A 22,505-nucleotide genomic window follows, 5' to 3' on the forward strand; every position below is an offset into this window, starting at 1 on the left:
TCCAAGATTCGAACCAGAGACTTTCGGATGCGAAGCAACACCTCTAACCAACGGCACTGAAATAACTCACATGATTTTCGGCCATTCATATTTGAAGCCGAGGCCAGCAGTGATGGCACCGCTGTAGAGTAGGCTATCATCGGCCTCTAAGAATAATGACCAACTTTTCGCGCGCCACAAAAATGATTATGCTACGGTCGAATATGACTAGATGAGCTTCAAAGTCCTTCCTCTGAGTGACCATTACCATCACTGAGTTGTCATGCCCAAGCGACGACCATTCCCCCGGACCTGACCAGATTACCAAATCGATGCGCATGCGTGCAAACTCCAGGCACTCAGCGACGTCACCCACACACACGATTTACCCTCTCTAGCCATCATACTCAAGCCATCGATTTGCACCACAATTGTTGACTCAGCCTGGCCTAGCATCTCTACTTTCCTGAAAGCACAAGTCAACCACAAACAGTCGAGTGAGGCCCGAGGGCTTCTTACCTCACGAATTCGTTCACTGCTTCTTCATTTCGGAATTTGAGGCCCCATTCGCTCATGTTGTCGCTCTTGGTGACCACCTGCCATAGTAACAATGCTGATGTCCTCGCCTCACTGATGATGCTACTATCCACTGCACGCACGGGTAGCCATCGTCGGGATCGTCATAACGCTGTACGTTGACCATCTGCTGTGCCTAAGATCGTTGCACACACTTCAATGTTGATCACCACAAACATCTACATTGAAGACTTCTTCCACTCCTTCCTCCTCTTGCGTGACATACATTTTCCTCAAGGCCTCATCAAAGGTTACGCTGCATAACTAAGGACCCTACAGTGTTGATAACACCAATACAAAGCCTTACCCCATCGGCGAGGCTCGTCCACTCCCCACCATCTAAAACGAAGAAATCCCCCTTGAGCAAGTCGAGGGCACACTCGGTGACGGCCTGGCGGTTAGAGGGATTCTCAAAACCTGCCATGAAGATACGAGAATGAGGGCAGTCCGATACTATGGCCACCGGCCGAGTCGTCATCGGAGGACTCCTCCTCAACTTTACTCGCAGTAGGACGACCGAAGAGGTTTTTAACTATTGAGAACATCGTTAATTGTAAAGTAGGATACTATAAGAAAAGAGAGTACACTTAGGGGACTGTATAAATATGACAGCACTTTTGCTCAACAGCATGGACATTAACCAGGCCATCAGTAAGGATGATGTTGAGCGAAGTTTGCACGCATGCACAAAGATCGTGCGTGCAAGTTTTGACTCCTAACCTATAATCTCCACGTTCATTGAAACAATTCAGAATCTATTCTAGAATCGATTCTGAGTTTCGAAATCGGTTTATTGTACGACCCCAATATTCTGATCAGTACACACCGGGTATTTGATAAACCTATTATAATCGATACCGGAGCTGACTTCGCGAAGACTTATCTCTGAGAGAGAGTTATGAGAGAGCCGATAGTGGGAATGATTTCCTAAGCGATTCTGGAATCGTTTCTGAGTATGTTCAGAGTGTGCAATCGAAGTCGGATTTTCCCGTCTGGCAAATGGGTAGTCAAGACCGACCACAATACTGTGTCGTAGGGCTGGTTTGACTTGGAAAGTCAACAGAATTGTCAATTTGACAATGATACTGCACAAAATTTCCCATCAAAGGAAGTTCTCCTCTTATCTCAATGATGATTGCTATACAAGAATAATCTTCAGCGTGGTGTAGTCTAAGAGGTCGATCAATAAACCGATTTCGAAACTCATAATAGATAAAAATAAATCGCTAATAATCTAATAAATCGCCTCTCACACGTATAATACTATGCTAGAATCGATTCTGAGTTCCAGAATGGATTCAATGAACATGGGGTAAGGGTGAGTAAACCATTGGAGTTATTTCAGAATCGTTCATAGACGCGTTCACGAGAGCCCTCGCATGATTCTGGTATAGTCAAATCGGCGCTATCTCGCAACACATGACAGAACGCAGAATCTGTTCAAGATCTTGCTTTCTCAACTTCAGAGAGTGTCTCATACTCACACTGTGTGTTCCATAGACCTCTTTTGAGCTTCAAGAGCGCTTCTGGGATTGCATTACACATGTTAAGCTTCATTCTGGAAGCGCTCTCATTGCTCAGGAGAGGTGCATTGAACACGCCGACAGTACTTCAGTTATTGCACGCACGCACAGTTTCTACGTATGCACAGGGAAAATCTCGCTCGCCCTAAATTAAATCTTCTGGCCGGCCGCGAAAACCATTTGTAGTTACATTACTTTTCTCTGTTTGAGACTACAATTCTGTCATAGAGGGCAACAATAAAGTAAAGAAGTGGAAGGCGAAGACCATGAGGACTGAAAGTCGGCAGGCTAGGTCTTCGGAACGCGATCGATTGAAATTACCTCCCATTTCACAACACGGCAAAAGGCTAGCTGCAGTAACGGACACTCTAGTAGGAATACCTCACAGTCGCTCCTCCTCAGAGGTCGGGTCCAGTGGGCCGCATCTCAATGGGAGCTCCCTCTGCCGAAGGGATGGAAGCCATACACGCGACATACAGGAAAATCGGCACGCTCGGTCACGGCTCGTTTGGGAAGGTCTATCTAGTGCTCCACGCACCCTCTAAGGAGCTCAGGGTGAGTCCGCCGGTTATGAAGAGTACAGAGGCATATGTGTGGTGAGGTACTCAAGCAAATGGATGTTGATGGAAGCAAAATATCCGATGATAAAGACCCACGAAAGGAGGCGCTCAGGGTGAGAGAGGATGTCGGGTGGCGGGATCGAACCAGCGGTCTAACGCTGTTGTCTCAGGAAGCTTGGGTGTTGAAGAAGATGAATCATCCCTTCATTGTAAAAATGACCTTCGCTCCGCTTACCCACTCTATGCATGCATCGACCTTAGATATCCTACCACGATGTCTTCGTAACACCCCGACAGAAAATGTGTATAGTTATGAGCTACGCAGATTGTGGTGATTTGCACACGTAAGGAGAGCTCACTGTGGCAGCTTCCTACGACCACTCGGTCAGTTTTTTAAAGCGCCGTAGAGGCCTATTGGCAGAAGAGGAGGTCCTCAGGATGTTCACTCAGCTCTGCCTAGCGCTCGATCATGTCCATCAACAACGAGTCATTCACAGGTAAGGGCGGCGTCGCGGTTTTAAAGCAGCGATCCATGCTTGTCAGAGACCTCAAGTCACAGAACGTATTCCTGCATGGCATTCATCGGACGGTCAAACTGGGAGACTTTGGAATTAGCCGCGTATTAGAGCAAACACGAGATCTCGCACATACCATGGTTGGTGGTTCCCATCGCTAACGGTCGTCGCAGCGTTGTGCTCCTTGTGATCAGGTCGGGACGCCCTATTATCTCAGCCCAGAGATCATCATGGAACAGCCCTACGGCTTCAAGTCTGACATTTGGTCGATGGGTGAGTCTAGTCAGTATAACAATGACGATAAATTGCCATCGATGCATCTCGTTCTGATGAACTTACGCAGTGTAGGGGGAAAATATGCGCATGGCCGCCAACTAAATGTGTCAGTGACAATATAAAACTTTAAAGGGAAATATTTGTTTCTGAACACTTCTACCCGAATTAGTATATGAACTCCTATATCCAGCGAGGAAACTTCCTCATTGAAATCAGCCTCATAACCCTGGATGTTTGCTCGCGGGAAAACAGCTCAGGTGTGATCCTATACGAGATGCTCACTCTGAGACATCCCTTCGATGGGAGGAACATACAGCATCTGGCCATGAGAATCCTCAACCTTAAGTTCGACGATCCCGATAAGACGAAATACTCCGCCGAATCGGTACGATGGCAGTAGCGGCCTCACGCGCTGAATAGCATGGGTTCTATTGGCAGTGCGAAATGGTGAGGATGTTACTGACTCGTGAATCCGAGAAACGCCCAAGTTGCGATGATATTTTGAATACTCAGCTCCTGCGAGGATATGTTCTACGGGTAAGTCCACGAGGAGAGGATGCGGTGTGTTAAGGGTCAGCATCAGGAACTCGACAAATGCAAGGAATTGGACTATAAACTACGCGACTCCGAAGGTGAGTGGACGGCAGGTCCGACTGTGTCCATTCGTATCGGGATCATACTACTACGTTTTCTGTCTATTTGTCAGTTGAAGTGCGGTCGAATAAGAATGTGAAGTTGCCGGCTCTACAGAACCGTCCGACTGGATTTGTGGCACGAATACGAGGCCTGACTAAGTGAGACTTCCTTTCACACGGCTAGGGTTTCAAGGAGAGTTCCCCACCATATCTCAGCGCTGCGCGGCAATCACTGAGTCGGCCCTTCCAACGTCGCAATGCGCGAGCGCTCTCGCCGATGCCGGAAGAAGAAACGCGGTGAGTCAAAGGCGGCCTCATACTATGCGGTGTGGGAGCATATGCACATAGTCAACTGCATGTGTTGGTGACAATATGAAAAAATGAAGTGAGACTCTTGAGATTCTTATTGGTTTCTGAACGCTTCTACCCTAAGTCGTATATGAACTCCTACGACTAGTGAGAGGGCTTCTCAGCTCAGCTGAGGAAAGCGAACATGTGTCCATCTAACACTGATCTTATGTTGGTCACTTCCATCTGTTTCCATCACGCGCTGGTAGATACTATGAGAAGAGGCACCACAAGTTACCGCCTATCTTGCCGTCACCAGTCACCAATCCTCATGAAGATCAGGCATGCAGGATGGAATTTCAGGGCGCCGCGACAATCTTCTTCTTTGTTCAGGTTTTGATTGGATCCGTGAACGAGCCTGTGGCAGTGGACGACTCCCGAGAACAGTTGAGGAGCTGTAGGAGCATGAGAACTGATGCTCCTGTGATTGAGGAGAAGCCCCGACCCGTCGAACGGGTAAGGCAATTCTTATAATTAGAGTGTCACTGCAAGTTTCAGGTGTGTTTGCCTCCGATTAAGATGGGGAGCTCAGCGGATGGTTTGAAAAACCGGTCGATAGTCATCCAAAAGCCAAAGCCAAAAGCCGAGATGCTGAGAGTAGAAGCTGAGCGCCGCGCCAATAGTGACGACGAGTGAGCCATGCTGTGGGAGGTATGTCATGTTGGGATTGATCAGCAGATATCCGTCGGACTTTGAAGAAGATGAGGAGAGTCCGCCACTCAAGGTAGATAAGCATGACTCTCGGGTCCGTGATGGTGGAGGGAAGAGGGAGGAGAAGAACACGTCAGCTCATCCCAGAAAAAGTAATGGCTGAAAAGCCACTTGCCAGGATTGAACTGACGACCTTCTGCTTACGAAGCAGACGCTCTACCACTAAGCTAAAGTGGCTAATATTCGTTAAGCACTCGGGGCATGACACATGTTCTCCACGGCTTTTCCAGCAAGGATCGTTCCTTCAGATCCGAGTGTATTGACTGGTCGTCGCGCGTCCAACTCGCCACCGAAACGTCGGGGACATGTCCGTGAGTACAGTGACCTCGAATGTTCAGTAATTGCCTTTGTTAGCGACTTCGTCGCAGCGTGCACGGCGACGTCGATCCACAAGGACGGTTGGGAAGAATCTTTTGCATCTCCCAGAGAAGTTCCTCAGTGGCGGACTCGAGCTCGTCGACCATTCCGAATGTGTGAAAACAATACTACTGAAGAAACTCAAGGGAAAGCAACGATTGTTGGGAAAGATGTAACGGATGAAACACTAGCCAGGAAAGTTCAAAATTTCTCTCCAGGTTAGAGTTGGCGCGGACAACAGACTATGAACGATTCAATTTGACAGCTAGAGGTGACAGAGTGAAAGCACCTAACATCTCACTCGAAATGTAGGCATGCTTATCGGCGCATTCAAGGATCCAGCTCTGCACGACCCGGAGGAGCAGACTCGCATTATTCATCTCAGCACAGTAAGCTCTCACGGTGACACAGGCACGATTCTTTGGTTTCAGGTTGCGGTCATATTGGAAAACGTGAGAGATCGGACTATGTCGTCCACTGTTGTTGCTGGTTGAGTCTCCTGTGTGAGACTGATAATGCAGTTAGCATGTTCACTAACCACATGCTTGCCACGAACGATTGTTTGTTCAGCATTCCGGACTTGAGTTCGAGTAGTTACTTTCAAGTACAGCGGCGATTCGCGCTGGCGAAGGGCGTCGGTGCCAAAGTGCAAAGCAAATGAGCTAGGGATCATCACATAAACAATTAACTGAAGTGAATAACGAGTCTCGCTACCTTCCCTATAGAGCTCAAGAACTCGCGCTTCGAACACGCTAGAGGTAGTCACTTGCGATAGAGATAATTTTCACATGCTGCCGAATAACCGCTGCGAGGTTATTGGACAATGGCAGGGCTCGGACCATCTCAAAACTATATGTAGCATAGGCGCCGCACGCAACTTCCTTGAGGCTTCGGGATGAGAGGAATCCATACTGAATTCACTACTGCGCAGCGGCTACAAGAGTGCCAGATCGAGTCTCCATCTCAGCCACAGGAGTTGGAGGTGACCTCAGTGCATGTTTATGTCTCCATTCGAAGCACCGAATTTTCGCACTCCAAGGACCAGATTCACGGTGAATCATTCAGACGGGCCTAGGGTTGCAGTGAAAACTGCTTAACCGTGGGGGCATTGGGCCTTCTGCTACTTCTGGATGAAGTGAGTCGCCTTCGAGAAATTTTATCGGATACCCTACTCGAATCGCGAGCTTCAACTATGATTCACTGCCCATCTACTACCAACTCACACGTCATTTTCCACATTGCAAACGCGGTCAGTATGACACTTGAGCCATATATTGAACGAACGCCATCTGCAACATTCTAAGGTGGAGTCTTGGAATCTCCAACATCATGCTGGCAACATGAGATACATGCTCTAGGACCTAGAGTCTAGGTAAATGAAGCATGTGCGACGAAACATACCAGTTCGATACAAACACCAAAAATTCCTCACACCAGAGCGGGGATCACGAATATACCATGGAACACATCATGCCTATGCATTACTGTACCACTCATAGGCGAAGATGTCGGAACTCGATTCATCGAACCAATCTTACTATTCCCAGGGAAACTGCTCTGAGTCGGAGCCTCTGACGATACTTTTGTGCGCGCCACACGCTGCGTGTGACACGCCGCATCAACACATGAATTCGAACATTCTAAGACCAATCTCTTCAGCTGATTCCCACGGCTCGTTTGAATTTAGCTATTCCATATTCAGCCCTTTTACTTTAGGCAGGTCGCACCTGCGTAAGTTGTCTACAGGCATATGCGCGGCGTGCATATGCGGGGGGATATGCAATCGCGGGGGGATATGTGGTTAGCTATGCACATACGTGCAATCGCGCACAATGAGTAGAAGTAGTAACGCTGGCTCCAGAAGTCGCCACAATATCTCAAAATCATGCTGTTAGTGCTGGAGGCACTGTGCTGTTATTCAATCTGTTGTCGTTTATAGCAATGTAACGAGCTCTAGGCGCCCCTGGAGTCTAGTCTGACAGAGGTCGGCTCTTAGGTGGGTAATGGATCGGCAAACTGTCGCAGTCGACCTTTTCGTTGGAAATGCGAGTTCTACTGATTCTGATAGTCGTCATTGGGAGCTGCTTCTGCGATTCAAATGGACGGGTTTCTTCGCCGCGCACTACAACTATCACGACTACGAGAACTACAACTGCGAAATCTACATCTACGAGGGCTACTACTACCACTACTACTACCACTACTACTACTACTACTACTACCACCACTACCACTACCACTACCACCACTACTACTACTCCTCCTGCTCCGCCAACTGTGCTTAATGCTACCAACGTCCGTATTCAATCCAAGACGGTTTTTTACTGCAACAAAGCATTCAGGACTCCACATGGTGGTAAGACAAGCTGTGGACGATCGCAGGCCATGGAGACCTTTGACATGGTATTGCCGCTGATGGACGATGGTTCTTTGACCATCCTTGAGGACATTTACGTTGTTAAGGATGGACAGGTATCTGTCGTGTCTTGGCCAAGTCGACCCTATCAGTATATTGTTTACTTCACGACTCCCACTGAGAGGAGAATCCTGCAGATTTACGGTCACGGGTCCTACGTCATCGAGGATGAGCCAGTGAAGTCCATCCAAACATTTGGTGAGCACAGAAATCTGAGAGATGACGGCTGGGAATATAAAGGTATTGTTATGGAGAATGCTGTGAAGCAGACTCTCTGGGTCTCTACTGGTGGTCTACCCACGGGTGGTGGCGGAGAGCAGGAGTTCGATCTACTTGGAGCCGCTGAAGTGGCGCCCAATAAATGGAAGTTGTATCTGGATGAGACCAACACGACTTTGAACAGCATCGAAGGGGTTGGTGGTTCCGATGATACCGTCTTACAGCGGACGACTATTACCTTTTGGGCTGATCTGGCTGAGGAGATGACGGTGGTGCAGGCTATGAGGGCTGTGTATGACGATTATGATGTGAAATTTCAAAGCTCTGGCCCGGGCGACCCTGAAAAAGTCCCTCCTATCCATCCCCATTTGGCCGTGACTCACGTCATCTCTGAGGACTCTCGACAATTTTTCGAGCGGAAAACACCGACCGATTGTAAGTCTGAAGCCGCTGAGAAGAGATCGCCGCGGCCCATTGCTTGCTATACGATACCCCCAGGGAGTAGCTCTTACGCCTTCTTCCAACCTGGATCTGGGAGACGCCTTTCCGTGGTTAATGAGTTCGAGTATCCTACCGGGTGTCGAACTAATAGCGCACAATTGCAAAAGCCAAATGTGTGTCTAGCCATTTACGTGGGTAGGCAGCCTGACACAATCAATATTTTCGTCGATATGCTCATGCAAGATCTAAAGTCACCCTGGTCAGCTGGTACCGTACGTCTCCATGTACTCCTGTCGGAGCCTGAAAGAAGCCTCGAAACCACATACCTTACAGGGACGGGTTGTGCAACGTTCTGGCAGGTGACAACGGCCGAGGGGGTCGGCTTGGCTCTGAATGTCTGTTTCGAGGACGCGGGAAGTACAGCTAAAACCACTCTGACGGCTCATCAGTTGGGGGGTGCTGGTAAGAACTTAACAGTCGAGGGCTCAACTGAAGCCATCGCGAAGCCTGGTGCTAGAGCGCGCATCTCAGCTGGTGGCCGAATTGTCGCCGCCGGTGAGGATGAGTTCACCGATGCCACAATCTCTTTCGATATTAATGCATCTGACCGGAATGTGAAGATGGATCTTTGGTCATTCATGGCCGGAGCTGATTTTGAAGTTGGTAGGAAGATACTTAATTGGCGATTGGTATACCACTGGCGACTGGAGCAGTGGGCAGCTAGAACTATCCACACTATGCTTTGACCGTGTAAGTTATTTCTGCATTGTCCATGGTGCTGATATCACGTTACTGTATCACTGCAGTCTCGCTGAGGTGCTTTTTCGGCTTTGTAGACATTGTTATTGCTATGGATATGCGATCGTTGTCGTTTATTATACGACGCATGATCAACCATTTTAATGGGTTTTTTGATATCACAGATCGCGATATCACATGGATGAAACGTCCTCCAGCGTCTCGCTTTGTGCCGTCAATGAACAGTGGGAAGCACGGAACAAAGTGAATCGCCTGTAATCCTTTCCCGAATAACCTGTGACCCGTACGCCACGGTCGGGAAAGGATCAGACGTTAGCTCTGACCAACCCCGAAACCCGCGGCCCGTACGCCGTAGATTGGGTGAGTAGCACCAGATCCACGATGTTATTAGAGGTCGACTGATTAGAAACATCAGCAAGCAGTATGGGAATATATTTTTGGTTTCCTCAACTGAGCTCGTAGGTTTCCTCACTATTTTATGAAAAATCACACGATTTTGGGTATAAGTATTAAAAAATCAACGATAATTTCGCAAAATTTCCTCAAAATTTCCATATTGCTAGCAACACATGTAGTTTACCATGTGCATGTATTCCCGCACTGTCAGCAAGCCGGAAAACGAATTATCTCCCTTTCCACTCAACTCTGTTCCGTATCCATCAGTCTGTCCACCCGTGTCGACTTTGCAGTAATCATCGCAATCTATTTGTCAACAGGTGCACTTCTTTACAACATTCCCGATAACATCAGGCTAATTTTACGCCGATCACACTGTTGTTAATCGAGCAACCGAGGCACGGATGTGAATAGATCCGTTCCAGTAAGAGGGACGTGAACTCAACCAAAGATGAAGTCCAACATGTCGACTGATCCTACTGAGTTTCAGCAACTAAAATTGAATTTTAGTTGCTGATGGGATCTCGGAGAATTTTAAAAATTCTCCAAGATCCCATCAATCAATGTTGGCAAGTGACTAAGCTATTGGCAAATTCTGAATCTCACTGTATCATAGCTGTCTTAAGCAACTACATCCTCTCCAACAAGTAGGCTTGAAGTGCTGAAAGATGGAGGCCGATTACAGGGGAAGAAAACCAATTCCCTGGGTTGACCTAGAGCCACTCTGCATTGAATCATTGATACCTATACCCTCACCAAAACATACTAGAAATGGTTGAAGTTTCCAGCATTTCGTTTTGAGCCGTCACTGAATAGTGGACAACTCTAAACGTCAACAACTCCTGAATGACCGGTCACACGAATAGCTCAGGATAGTTACTTGACGTAGATAAAAGTCTCTGCCACTAGTCTCTGATTCACTATCATTTAATCTCACGTTTGCAAGGTCGTATCTCACTCCAAGTGTAGCATGCTTATTGGCGCGTTCGGAGATCCAGCTCTGCATGACCCGGAGGAGCAGACTCGCATTATTCATTTCGTCCTCCACTGTTGTTGCTGGTTGAGTCTCCAGTGTGAGACTGATAATGCAGTTAGCATGTTCACTAACCACATGTTTGGCAACTTGCCAAGCATCTCCCAAACTGGTGCCCTTCAAACTGACAGCATAGCTTACTGTATTGCTGCTGACAGTCCTTAGCCATTTCAGTGAACTAATTTCACTCAGGAGTCTTATTTGACTCGGTCCTGATAGTATTCCATTGAAATACCCAATCCGGAAAGTGAGACGAGGGTGCTTTCTCTATACATCCTTTCGTTTGACCTGCTTCCCGACTAAAAATACAACATACGCGTGAAAGCGTCTTGGGGAAAAGGAGTGAATGCGACTGAGCTAAAAGATAGAACTACGAAGCGAGCTGACACAGCAGCCTCGCGTGAATCGACAATGCATGCGACATCAAAAACACCATGGTACACGACGAATGATGAGGTTGTCGCAGTTATACCTGTAGCAAGCCGTTGATCAATAATAGCCGCTCTCGAGAACAACTCTGGATGCGGGATAAAGCTGCACACTGAGAAGCATACTCCTACTCGGAGCACCATGCTGGTAGTAGTAGTAGGATGCGGAAGGTCGCCAATACAGTCTCACTGGACGATGGCAGTGCAATTACGTAAGTCACATTAAGAGTTTTATAATGTACATGAGGATGGTTACAGTATCGGGTCGAATTCAGCCCAGGAAGCAACGTCAGAGGAGTCACACGAGCTACTCTCCATATCAACTCCGTCATCAACACCGCCTTCTGGGACGACACCAGAGTTCTCAATAATCACAACCGTACGGCGATTCTCACTACGGAGGGACCCGTCGACAACCAAATAGATATCGAACAACCTGAATAACGTTGAGGAAATGCAAGATTGCAAGATATGGTTTATTTTCCTCCTCCTCCTACCCATCTTGAGTTCGTCTAAGCAAACTCTTGACTTGAGCCACAGTGAGAGTGAACTGAATGACACCTCCCTTATAATCAATAGAGAGGGCCTTCCCCGACAGCCAACATGAGTTGCCCGAATCCATCTGTGATACCAATACGACAGAGTAGTCGAGCCGTCGACGAAGAGGACTGAATCGGGAACAACAAAGATATACCGCACGGAGCGACTTGGAGTGAAAATCATCAACCATGGACAATAGAAATTTACGTAGGAGATGAGGTAAGACAAGACCTACGTGGGATTCGAACCCACGCCCCTCCGCAAGAAAGCATGGAAAAATACCACTATCGTAAATGGCTGCTTTTGACGCAGAAACAACAGACAGGCTGATAGCATACTCGGTAACATAGTATGGAACTTACCAGGTGTAAAGCGTCGCTATGCGGTCTGGCGAGAGAGTGTGAGGCGCGAGCGACTTCAACCGAATGCGCTCGGAATTTGTAGACATGTAAACGTCCATCTCGGCCGGAGGGGTCTTCGGAACAGTACACAGGCGGAGCTCACAATGACCCGACTAAGATGACGAATCTTAGGTCCAAGAGCGGAAGATACAGAATAGGTCCACTCTTACGGATGCCAGTGCCGCTATGAGCATTCTTTTATCGCATCTGATCTTCCTGTTGTCACGCACCCAATGTGTCTCGGATAAATTTAGGCCACATTCTCGTTGCAAAGACTCTTCCAACGCCGTATAGAGTTGCTCAATCGACTCCTTGTCAGCGAGTTCTATCACAAATCTGAAGAGTTAGATCTGTCACCAGCGCTCATTTGGAAGTATGTACTTTGCGACGAGCTCTCCCGTGATGCCGCTGTGCAGGAAAACAGTCAAAGACTTGTCATGGTTCTCAACCAGAAGCGGATTAAAATCGGAGATATCCCAATCAGAACCTGAAAGAGAATCCAAAGGTTCTACTTGGTAAGATACAAACAAGGTCCGAGGAGACCCACCAGGGGTGGATGCCGGGGAGTGACCCATCGAGCATCCCGTCTGGCTGACGATTTCCGAAAGCACTTCGTCGCATTTCTAAAGAACAAACATACCACTGATTTAGGTTAGTCTCCAAAGATACCTCAGCAGAGAGAGGTTCATCGTTGTCCGGGTCGAAGTCAATCACAGACACTGACTCGTCCAATCCAGCGTCGCCATCATAGTAATCAGCAGCAGAGGGGGCACGGGCAAATGTGTCCCTAGTTTCGTGCCGGGAAAGGCTCCGATGTCGACAGTCAACCTGATGATGCAATGCAACAATTCATCGACCTCGTGGCGCAATGGAAGCGCGTCGGTTTCCGGAGCCGAAGGTTGCGGGTTCAAGTCCCGCCGGGGTTATTTCTCCCGCCGCCCCACCCTTATTTGCAGTCCATCCACTTCCCTTCCAAATGGGGAGAGCGTCACCGGCGAGAACGCCGCCGGAGAAGGACACGTCTGAGAGGAGGCAACGCGGATACCTTTCACTATGCCGAGTGCGCGTAGAACTTCCAATAAATCTAATGATTCTCCCAAAAAGCCGATCAGTCTTGCAAGCGAACTTCAACACATAACCCCAAAACAACTTGCAATTCGAGACCCGACCCAGGGCCCTTCGACCAGGAGGTATACATCAATGCTACATTATCATAATTAACATTACCAACTCCCTCCAGCTCCATCGAAACCGTTCCCACATAGTCTTATAGAGTTCGGGAACCTCTACCACATTGCAATTGAATTCGTACTTCAGTTCTAGGTCAGTATACTATCGATTAGTAACAATCCTATATTCTTTCCTATGATTCCCACCGAGCCGGCCTTTCACTTCACAACTACATCAACTCCTTTAGGCCGGCCGGCCTTCCCCATTACCTGTATGAGCGATTGATACTTCAACAACACGTCAGGAGTGCAGACGGGCAAACTCGGAGAGCGCTGTAGAGCCTCATCAGGCGTATACACCACTCTTGTTGCATCGCCACAGCCCTGAGGACTAGGGAGGTCCCCGGTTCGATTCCCACACGCTGCATTATCACATTCTGCGTCCTGAGAACGGTTCTATGTTGTGGACTTATCTCCGCTTCTCCCAACAATTGGACGGATACCTGAATAACCCAGACTGTCACTAAATCGCAATATATCACCAAGTTCAGCGCACACTGGTGGCAACCCAAGCTGATACATACATCACAGCTACCGTAGACTCCGTAATACATAGCACCATATAACAGTGCTACCATACATTCATTAAGGACTAGTTCGCCTACGTGCTGGTGTGTAGTAAGTACACTATCGGCCACATCGCTCAATAACATGAGATATTTAAACTCATGCAATAAGGGGCGGAGCAGAGCATCCCGTTTACGGGGTCTGCGAGGCGGCGCCCCCAGCCTAGTATTAACCATTACTAGTAGTACCATATACTAGTACACTCAGTTGCTCAGTGTAGGACATATAGTAAGTATTCCTAGTACGATCTCAGTAATACCAGTACTACCACTTCCCTCTTCTCAGCTTCGCTCCGCTGCTCTCCAATGATGTTATTGATGAACCCACCCGGTGAGTTGGTGGCCGTCGTAGCTGGCGTTGGACAGATACAGGGGCTCTGAAAATGAACCTTCACTGCGCCACGAAATTCCAAAATCACATACCTTCAACGAGGAGCCATCTTGTCTGTCACCGGAGGCACTGCTCATCGGGGCTATTGAAAGCCTCTTACGGACCTGGAAAGTACCATTGGAGTTTTACGTGAAGGGGCGGCGTAAAACTCGGTGAAAAACGCGAAATATTACAAAAAAAATACAAAATGAGTAGAAAAAAAATACAAAAAATATGAATAATATTTGCTGGCAGTGTATGAGCTTTTGAGAAACATGCGCTGCCGTAGAAAAGTTGATCTAATACGTCAGCATCACCTACCTCTGCTGGGCTTTCCCCCAATGATACCAAAACTGCCGCTAAATGTACTGATACGGGATCAGGCAACACCTGGGAACTCACTTTTGGGCTGGTCGATGGTGGTGCCTGGGGACGACGATACGATATCAATAGTTATAAAATGATTGTGAAATGAGGATAAACAAGGATGAATCTTTACTATCACCAAACCCTACATAATTGCGTTATATAGAACGATTATGGATGAATAATCGTTCTATACGATTGCGTCGTACAGAACGATTATAGAACACAATCGTTCTACATGATTACGTTATATAGAACGATTATAGGGTTATAATCGTTCTGTATAATTGCGTTGTATAGAACGATTATAGAGTTACAATCGTTCTACATATATGCGTTATATGGAACGATTATAGAATCACAATCGTTCTACATATATGCGTTATATAGACCGATTATAGGTTTATAATCGTTCTATATAATTGCGTTATATAGACCGACTATAGGGTCATAATCGTTCTATACATTCACGATCATCATCACCATTCCAGTGGTCGTCCTAATTTGTTGTCGACTCAAGGCTTCCATCAAAAGCGCCTTCGCTTCCTCCAGCTGCTCTTGCCGACGCGCTGCATCTTTCATAACAGAAGCTGCTTGGGCCTGAATAAATATATATAATTTATTTCATACCACTCCTTCCCGACTCACGCAAGCAATGCCCCTGTGTATGAGGTCATCCTCACTCAGCCGTTCCTCTTCTTGTTGGGAGTTCTTTACAATCGTTTCCCGTCTGTGGAACGGAAATACAAATATACATTGGAGTTTCACGGCCACCCTAGTGATATGAAAACCACTAGTGAAAAACATATTGCTCGACTACTACAGGTCGCGAATATCGCGTTTTTCACCGAGTTTTACGCCACTTTACGTAAAACGGGTGATATGCAGTAGTCGCGAAATATGTTTTTCACTAGTGTTTTTCATATCACTAGGGTGGTGAAACTCCATTGAAAGCTATAGAAAACAGAAAACACGTATAAAGTTGAATATGATTCTCCTGAAGATGGAGTTGCTCCTTATCAAACTAAGTGGTGCTTAAGTAAGCAAAGTAGTGCTAAATCTCTTTGGGCATTTTCACTCGTGAAACTTCGAGACTCGAAAATCAATGGAAAAACGTGAAGTGCTGTGATACTCAACGTAAATTGTAAGACGTATATATTTCCGCGAACGTTTTTCCCGCAGAATGAAATGTAAAATATGTTTTTCACATCACTAGGGTTGTGAAACTCCAATATTGATTTTCATACTCCGAATTAACAAGCTCACCTGCATGGGGTTGAACTCTGCCTGAGGGCTCTGGTCGCCTTTACTTCACCACCATCATCATCATCGGGAGCAACAGGTACAGTAGTCGATGAAACACAGCCCATTGTGAGCCATGGAAAATAAACTGAGTTGTGACTTCTTAGTGCCCATTGAGATAACACTACACACGATATAACTGCAGGAGAATGCCTTACTTAGCCGACGTCTACTATCTTCATCGTGACCTCATCAGCTGAGCCGCCCAGTAGACATATTGTGTGCTACGAAGAGATTGAGACAGCGACAATGCTTGTAGCAGCATCTTGCAGTTTTCACATATACTTGTTATATGCAATAGTAGTGTATATATTCCTTTTCAATGTTGTGTTTATCATTGGAGTTTCATCCGTGATATGAAAGTTTGCACGTTGAAACATATCTTATATCGCGTTTTTCACCGAGTATTACGCTACTTCACGTCATACGGGTCGTGAAACTCCATTCTTGTTTTCAACATAAACTAGAGTACAATACTGTGTGATAAAAAACCGACATTTGCGGTATGCAGCAGTCACGAAATATACTTTTCACTAGTGTGTACCAAATCACTAGGGTTGAACTTCACTAACGTGTTGTAGTACACGAGTATGAGTTATGAAACCAGCAGTGTAAAACAATCAGTGTTGGAGTAGGAATATACGTTGGTTTTGCTCACCTGAGTGGCTCAGAAGTTTCCAAAGCTAATTTCGGGAGTTTATATGAGAACGAGCGTTGAAGTGTATGGAAATCAATAACAAATCTTCCTAAAATATTCATAGTATCACCAACGCAAATAGTTGACAATGTACATATTTTATCACGCTGAAAATAATACCGACAAAGTGATTGTGAAACTGTTAACCCTTTGGGAACTCTAGGCAATAGTTAATGGAATCTAGAGATTCTATCTACAATCGTACTCGTGAAATCATGATCAACTAACTTCGAGCTGAGTTAAGCTTCCAAATCTGTCCACGCTGCACTGTCCTCGCCATTTTTCACTGCAAAGATCCATATATATACTCGCTCGCCAGGAGTGAAACCGTTGCAATGCAGAACATGGCATGTAATAATAAACTAAGATTATACGTTGCGTCCACACTTTTGTGGAATTGTGTTCTCATTCATCATGGCCGATGATCAGCACAGCACAACCACAGAAACTGAAGAGACAATACTCGAACTACTGATAGCTCTTTTTGAGTTCAAGGATTGTTCAGTATGCTATAACTCATTAGTAAGGAGTTATAGGATACTGAACAGCACTTGCATAGTATAGGGTGAAAAAGTTATGTTGTTAATTGAAAATTATGATTGTACAAATGGAATGCCTCGAACGTCTCTCCAGAAGTGTAAAAACTTCTACCAGTGCACATGAGTGATATATATTGATAATTGCTGTACACAATCATGGTATCCGGAAGAGCCCTTGTATTTTTTCAATATACAGTCGAGTAGAGATGTCGACGTAGTAGTCACTTACCTCATAGAAGTAGTAAGACGAATGCTATAGTGGTAAGATGTCATACTTAAATCCTATACGCCGAAGTTCTAATCTTGGGAGTGGTATTACTAAAACGTATATTATGCCGCTCATTAGATTGTAAAATCATACGACCCGCTGATCAACAGAGAGAGTTCGGTGTGCTTACCTGTTTTGCGAAGTCCTTCGTATAATCGTTCATGCCATCCACTGCCATTACTGTACGGCTGAAACGCATGAACCAGGGGATATCGCGCACGCCATTCTAATCGATCCTGCTACACCCACCCGTGAGCGAAAGAAAGAGGACAGTTAGGGGTAGGACGATTGCTACACTGCTATATTGGAACGTAATGTACTCACATTGACGGTGCATGTGAGTTGACCGCATGAACGTTTTAACGCTCCTTTTCGGACGAACGATGATGTCGGCACTCATATTAAAATATGTTATTTCTCCACTATCCATAATCTTGTACATGGCTTCTTCCCAATCCCTTTCTATGTCCCTATGTCGTTCAGTGACGTAGTATCAACTATCCGCTACACTGACATCAGCTCCGCTGGCTACTCATGGACTACTACTATCAAGCTCGGTTGAGGCTTTGATTGGAATTGTGTAAGATCGCTGGACGTGTTGGAATGGACGACTGGAATAGTAGTATCAAGGGGGAACGGTCTTGTGTGTGTTTTATTAGTTCCCATTGTATTACATTTTTCGAAAGTCGTACGTATATCGATGTTAGCTCTCACTATAGGGTCGAACCACATTCGAGATAGCAATTTCGTCGTTTACTACAACAGACTACGATAGTTGCAGGTTTAGTACAACCTCAAAAACGTGAAATTGAAATGTTGTACATTGATGCATCGCACGAGTCACTTGGTTTATCTTGGGTCTGCACGAAACTGTGGAAGTCATCAAGTGACTGTTCCTTGAGTGAATTCATCTCAGCAGACAGAGCAGTGAGAAGACCTGATTTTCATCAGTCCTCTTTCACGCCTTGTGTGTGCTGCTTGGTAGCGTGGAAGTCCGGCCAGTTTTATGATGACTCATCATTGACGAGTGCCTCAAGATAGAAGCTCTACCTTCTCTAGCACGAGCGAACCTAAGCGGTTGGATAGGTGTAGGACAATGACAGGGCATTGAGCTTAAGGCCGTTACTACTCTTCAGCGAAGGTTGCTACCGAGCAATTGGTTACTAGCAGTGGCAAAAATATACTGAGCTTATTTCCGTCAAGGTTGATCAATGGGTCGCCACTCTTACTCGGTGAGGCCCCCCGAGGTGATGTGGTTGATGCTGACACGACTTTCTAGTGGAGAGTTACTACGGCATTGACAAGTCGTTGAATGAGACCAGCTGCCCATCCGTTTCATCGTTGGAGGGTCGGGCATGGATAGAGACCCTTGAAGTATCAGAGTTCTTAAACGGATTGAAAGGATCCGGCAAGTAGAGAGGAAAGGTGGAATTAAGTTTGGCAAGGGCGGCAACCGATTTATCTCTTGATCTAGCGCCCATGTTTTCCCGATGCGGTCGCCGGAGAGCTCAGTATAGAACCGGATGGCCATGCTTTACATACAGGGTGTGGAATCCTAGTAGATCGGCTCGATGCCAAGGGCCGCCTGGACATCTCCATTCTCTGGCAAGTCATGGACAGCTTTATGGACTACTACTTTGGTATTGATGATTTGCTTTTCTTATGGCTGGCGAATATTTGAAGACGTTCAGTGAAAGCGTGGTGGAGGCTATCTGTAGGTTGCTTGAACAGCATTGGTCCGCAACGCCATTTGAAGCATGGCCGTATGCTCGAGGAGAGCTTGAACAGCTTGGGTTTGCTTCTCAGCATGGGTGTCGGATAAGTAGGACGGAGCAAACCAATTATAACATCTCGCAAGTGATGGACTGTATTCTTTCATGTAATCCTCGGCCTGAGCTCTCTGCGGTACCTAGTGCGAGTTACCAACCTTCCTTGAAATCGCCCTGATATTGGTGATGGTAGCGAGAAGGAACATGTTGATGGATTCCGATCGACATTGTTGAACGAGAAGTATCTCGGTGTGAATACTCTCTTCCCTAGTTGTACTCAAAGACTTATCGATTCGTGTTGGGAATGTTTCCGATTCTGTGTTGGGAGTACCGTAGATTGTCGGAGATGAATTCCCTCCATTGGTAGAAGTTCTACCGTAGAACGTGTACCTCTTTTTACGACTCTTTGTGTATTAGTCTAGCGTCACTGCGCCACGAAATTGCCCATGGCTGATTCTTATCAGATTCCTGCGGGACGCCGGTGTGAACATCTCGAATGAAGTGTCGATGAGTAGGAGGATGTCCTTCTCCGCTCAAAAGTTGGTATGCTGTACAGCTGGGTTTTTTTATGAGTTCTGGCAATCGTCGTTATGGATCGGAGTAGTTGTACCAGATGGTGACACTGTGGATTCGTGTCACCATCACGACGATCGGAAAGATGGGAATGCGGAGATTTGTATAAATATATCGGCACATGAGTAATTCGCGGGTGGGTCCCACCTCCGTGCATAATTCAAACAACCCCACTCGGTGAGGTATGTGAGGTTGCGTTTGGGTACCGGTTGTATTTGATCTTAGTCTGCATTTGAAGCATGTCGGTACAGCAGTTGCCCTGGTCTGATCTCGTCGAGGGCGTCCTAGCTCTATACTTTACTCCGAGTCGTTTGCGAAGCAAGGCGTATGTGCACTACCTTGTGGACCAGGCGGTGGAGATGTTGGCGAGGAGTGGTATTAAGCAGGAAATGAAATAATCTATTTTATTTATTATGTTATGTATTATGTTGTATATTTTAATTCATACGTGTTTGTTGGAGTTTCTTTCGATCTGAAATAACGTATATTTCAAGTGAAAATATACGTTATACCGAATTGAAATTTTTAAAACTCAATTTTCATCTTGCGTCAATTATACATATGTACTGTGTATGGGACAATGCAGTCAGAGCTCATTTGAGATGATCAGAAATTCTTGGGGCATTCGAATGGTAAGAGTTGTCATCGAGAAATCCGTGTTTGAGATTCCTCCCGACGCTATTGTAGTTACTATAACAGAAAAAAATCGGTTCAAAAAATGTAGTTATATTATATAGCAATGAAAATAGTGATAGTAGAAATGTAGTGGAGTTCATCGTGATACCAAAAAAACAAGTTCTACATTCAACGTCGCGATATTCATTTGATAGTTTCACGGGTGAAACTTCAGTTAGCATAGTAGGTCGTGTATTATAGTAAATCTCAAGCTTGTTTTTGTTTGTGGTTTTAGATATCGACGAGCCGGTGAGGTCAGTCGCGGATCTCCTTAGTGAAGACGAGTCACTCGGGAACTGCTTCCTACGTCGTGTTAACCCCATGAAGGTAGTCATATGTCAGCTTGGTTGATAGTCGGGGTTCATCTAACTTTGAGAAATAACGTCCTCTAGGTTGGGGGAAAATGGTGTTCCTAGTGTGATGACATTTACATGGGATACTGATTGGAGAATGTGTTCCTAGTCATACGTGGAAAATTGGAAATGAAAATTATAGAAGAATTTTATAGGGAATATAATATAGGTCTGGGAAAATTACGGGGAAAATGATTCAAGTTCGGAAAAATTATGGGAAAAAATAATATAGAATCGGGAGAATTATAAGGAAAGTAATATAGGTTCGGGGAAATTTTAGGGAAGATGATATAGGTCTGGGAAAATTTTAGGGTAAAATATATAGGTCGGGGAAAACTATAGGGAAAAATATATAGGCCCCGGAAAATAATATAGGTTCGGGAAAATTTTAGGGTAAAATAATATAGGTCCGGAAAAATTTCAGGAAAATAATATATGTTTGGGAAAATTCTAGGGAAAATAATGTAGATTCGGGAAAATTATATGGGAAAAATAATATAGGTGATTTCCTGTTCAGAATGGTGATCTGCGATGTGCATGTCGTTGGTATAGTAGGAAGGGAAACGGTATGGAATATAAGGAGGTGGTTGGTCTTAAAACGGTTACTGAAAATGAGAAGAAAAACTATAAATTTGGGGATATGGAATTACTCCCGAGGTGAGTTTAGAGTGAAATTGTGGGAATTTGAAAATCGATCAGATGTGCATGCGTGCTGTTGTGATATGGATGATAATTTTCTGGACCAGCGTTGGAATAAATTTTCCCCACTGATTATAGAAGTTGTTCTTACATACGAATTCGGGTAGAGAAACTAAGAAGAATTTCCCCGAATTTTTTTCCCGGAATTTTATATTGTCACCAACACATGCAGTTGACCACATTTTTGAGATTTTCACGGCAGGTGCTTTCCTGGAGGGATCTTCCTGGGCTCCTCGTATGAATGGAAACTGTCTGCTGTTCGCCTTTCTCGCGAAGGAAGAGGTGGAGAAAATAAAGATATCATTCTTATTGGAGTTCGAGTGGGGACGATAAATGAATCTATACCGTAACTTTGTCACTTCTTAGTCTGATCTAGTCTACTTGTATGAAATCGATCGAGTCATCGGTCTTTGCGCGAGACCGGCGACTCGGTTGATTCTGATGTGTCTGACGTTTTACGACGTGAAGTGGTATGAAACTCGGTGATTTACTCGGTAGTCGAAAAATAAGTTTTTCACTGGTGTTTTTCATATCACTAGGGTGGTGAAACTCCAATGATAGCCATGAAACGTATTCACAGTTGTTATCAAACTGTTATTTATTTGCCTACTACGACTACCCCTTTTGGAGGTCCTTCTGAACGGATCGGAAAGGCCTCTGAGGGGGGGTGCTCGTGATGTGATGGTGGAGTGGTATGACAATGATTAAAAAGATTTATGTTAATATGGGAGTTGGGTTGAATGTGGACATGATTTGAATCTTTGGGTGGGGAGGTGAAGATTCATAACCGGAATGTGGTGTTATGGCTGTTTCTCGATAGAGAATTTGAACGACGTATCTTGAGGTTGACCGAGAAAGATACAGATTAGGTTCAAATATTACCTTCCGTTTGTGTTGATCCATCTGTACTACTGCAGTATATCGCCGTGTTAGTTACCTCAATCTTAGCCTTTTCTATGATTTATTTTTTCATGCGTATATTTTCC

At 45.7% G+C, this 22,505-nt stretch overlaps 6 protein-coding genes and 2 non-coding genes across 8 annotated transcripts in view; 5 read left to right on the top strand and 3 right to left on the bottom strand.

The window, feature by feature from the left end:
- Pmar_PMAR025506 (hypothetical protein) overlaps nt 1–1,100 on the bottom strand; it is a gene marked incomplete at both ends in the record, with an annotated part of 3,585 nt that extends 2,485 nt beyond the window's left edge. The window contains 7 exons of the mRNA XM_002765122.1: nt 71–146; nt 369–445; nt 499–575; nt 623–691; nt 739–819; nt 863–972; nt 1,019–1,100. Coding sequence (XP_002765168.1) covers nt 71–146; nt 369–445; nt 499–575; nt 623–691; nt 739–819; nt 863–972; nt 1,019–1,100 — 572 coding nt within the window. The remainder of the gene's footprint in view (nt 1–70; nt 147–368; nt 446–498; nt 576–622; nt 692–738; nt 820–862; nt 973–1,018) is intronic.
- A 1,407-nt stretch (nt 1,101–2,507) lies between these two features.
- Nucleotides 2,508–4,227, top strand: Pmar_PMAR025507 (serine/threonine-protein kinase Nek3, putative; the record flags this gene model as incomplete). The annotated part of the gene is made up of 11 exons (XM_002765123.1): nt 2,508–2,633; nt 2,680–2,751; nt 2,809–2,847; nt 2,900–2,982; nt 3,028–3,135; nt 3,182–3,293; nt 3,348–3,426; nt 3,687–3,814; nt 3,868–3,966; nt 4,013–4,061; nt 4,136–4,227. The coding sequence occupies 11 exons, from the start codon at nt 2,508–2,510 to the stop codon at nt 4,225–4,227; spliced, it is 987 nt and encodes a 328-aa protein (XP_002765169.1).
- A 704-nt stretch (nt 4,228–4,931) lies between these two features.
- On the top strand, nt 4,932–5,974 carry Pmar_PMAR025508 (hypothetical protein; the record flags this gene model as incomplete). The annotated part of the gene is made up of 7 exons (XM_002765124.1): nt 4,932–5,044; nt 5,091–5,215; nt 5,372–5,434; nt 5,478–5,652; nt 5,699–5,751; nt 5,793–5,869; nt 5,912–5,974. The coding sequence occupies 7 exons, from the start codon at nt 4,932–4,934 to the stop codon at nt 5,972–5,974; spliced, it is 669 nt and encodes a 222-aa protein (XP_002765170.1).
- Nucleotides 5,229–5,300, bottom strand: Pmar_PMAR025509. The gene has a single exon. It is a non-coding gene; the product is annotated as a tRNA-Thr (tRNA).
- A 1,549-nt stretch (nt 5,975–7,523) lies between the features above and the next one.
- On the top strand, nt 7,524–9,302 carry Pmar_PMAR025510 (hypothetical protein; the record flags this gene model as incomplete). Its single annotated transcript, XM_002765125.1, has 1 exon — nt 7,524–9,302. One exon carries the CDS (start codon nt 7,524–7,526, stop codon nt 9,300–9,302), a length of 1,779 nt encoding a protein of 592 aa, XP_002765171.1.
- Nucleotides 9,303–11,091: 1,789 nt separating this feature from the next.
- On the bottom strand, nt 11,092–16,036 carry Pmar_PMAR025512 (hypothetical protein). Its single transcript, XM_002765126.1, has 16 exons — nt 15,911–16,036; nt 15,293–15,374; nt 15,128–15,244; nt 14,600–14,704; nt 14,332–14,403; nt 14,178–14,285; nt 13,717–13,785; nt 13,553–13,666; nt 13,058–13,135; nt 12,783–12,941; nt 12,661–12,736; nt 12,495–12,600; nt 12,284–12,449; nt 12,075–12,226; nt 11,670–11,840; nt 11,092–11,608 (listed from the first exon to the last, which is right to left on the bottom strand). The coding sequence occupies exons 1-16, from the start codon at nt 16,012–16,014 to the stop codon at nt 11,425–11,427; spliced, it is 1,863 nt and encodes a 620-aa protein (XP_002765172.1). The 5' UTR covers nt 16,015–16,036; the 3' UTR covers nt 11,092–11,424.
- On the top strand, nt 12,968–13,039 carry Pmar_PMAR025511. The gene has a single exon. It is a non-coding gene; the product is annotated as a tRNA-Arg (tRNA).
- A 3,995-nt stretch (nt 16,037–20,031) lies between the features above and the next one.
- Pmar_PMAR025513 (hypothetical protein) lies at nt 20,032–21,760 on the top strand (the record flags this gene model as incomplete). Its single annotated transcript, XM_002765127.1, has 3 exons — nt 20,032–20,167; nt 20,703–20,794; nt 21,722–21,760. 3 exons carry the CDS (start codon nt 20,032–20,034, stop codon nt 21,758–21,760), a joined length of 267 nt encoding a protein of 88 aa, XP_002765173.1.
- Nucleotides 21,761–22,505: the final 745 nt, after the last annotated feature.

This window comes from Perkinsus marinus (assembly GCF_000006405.1).
Source record: "Perkinsus marinus ATCC 50983 genomic scaffold scf_1104296975596, whole genome shotgun sequence".
Classification (NCBI taxonomy): Eukaryota; Perkinsozoa; order Perkinsida; family Perkinsidae; genus Perkinsus; species Perkinsus marinus.

Excerpts from the sequence above, each read along its gene's own strand:
- Pmar_PMAR025512 (XM_002765126.1), bottom strand. The coding sequence starts at position 16,014 with ATGGGCTGTGTTTCATCGACTACTGTACCTGTTGCTCCCGATGATGAT. Across the intron at positions 14,286-14,331 it reads AAGATGGCTCCTCGTTGAAG|AGCCCCTGTATCTGTCCAAC; the intron begins GTATGTGATTTT and ends GTTCATTTTCAG. Across the intron at positions 12,601-12,660 it reads CTCCCCGGCATCCACCCCTG|GTTCTGATTGGGATATCTCC; the intron begins GTGGGTCTCCTC and ends ATTCTCTTTCAG.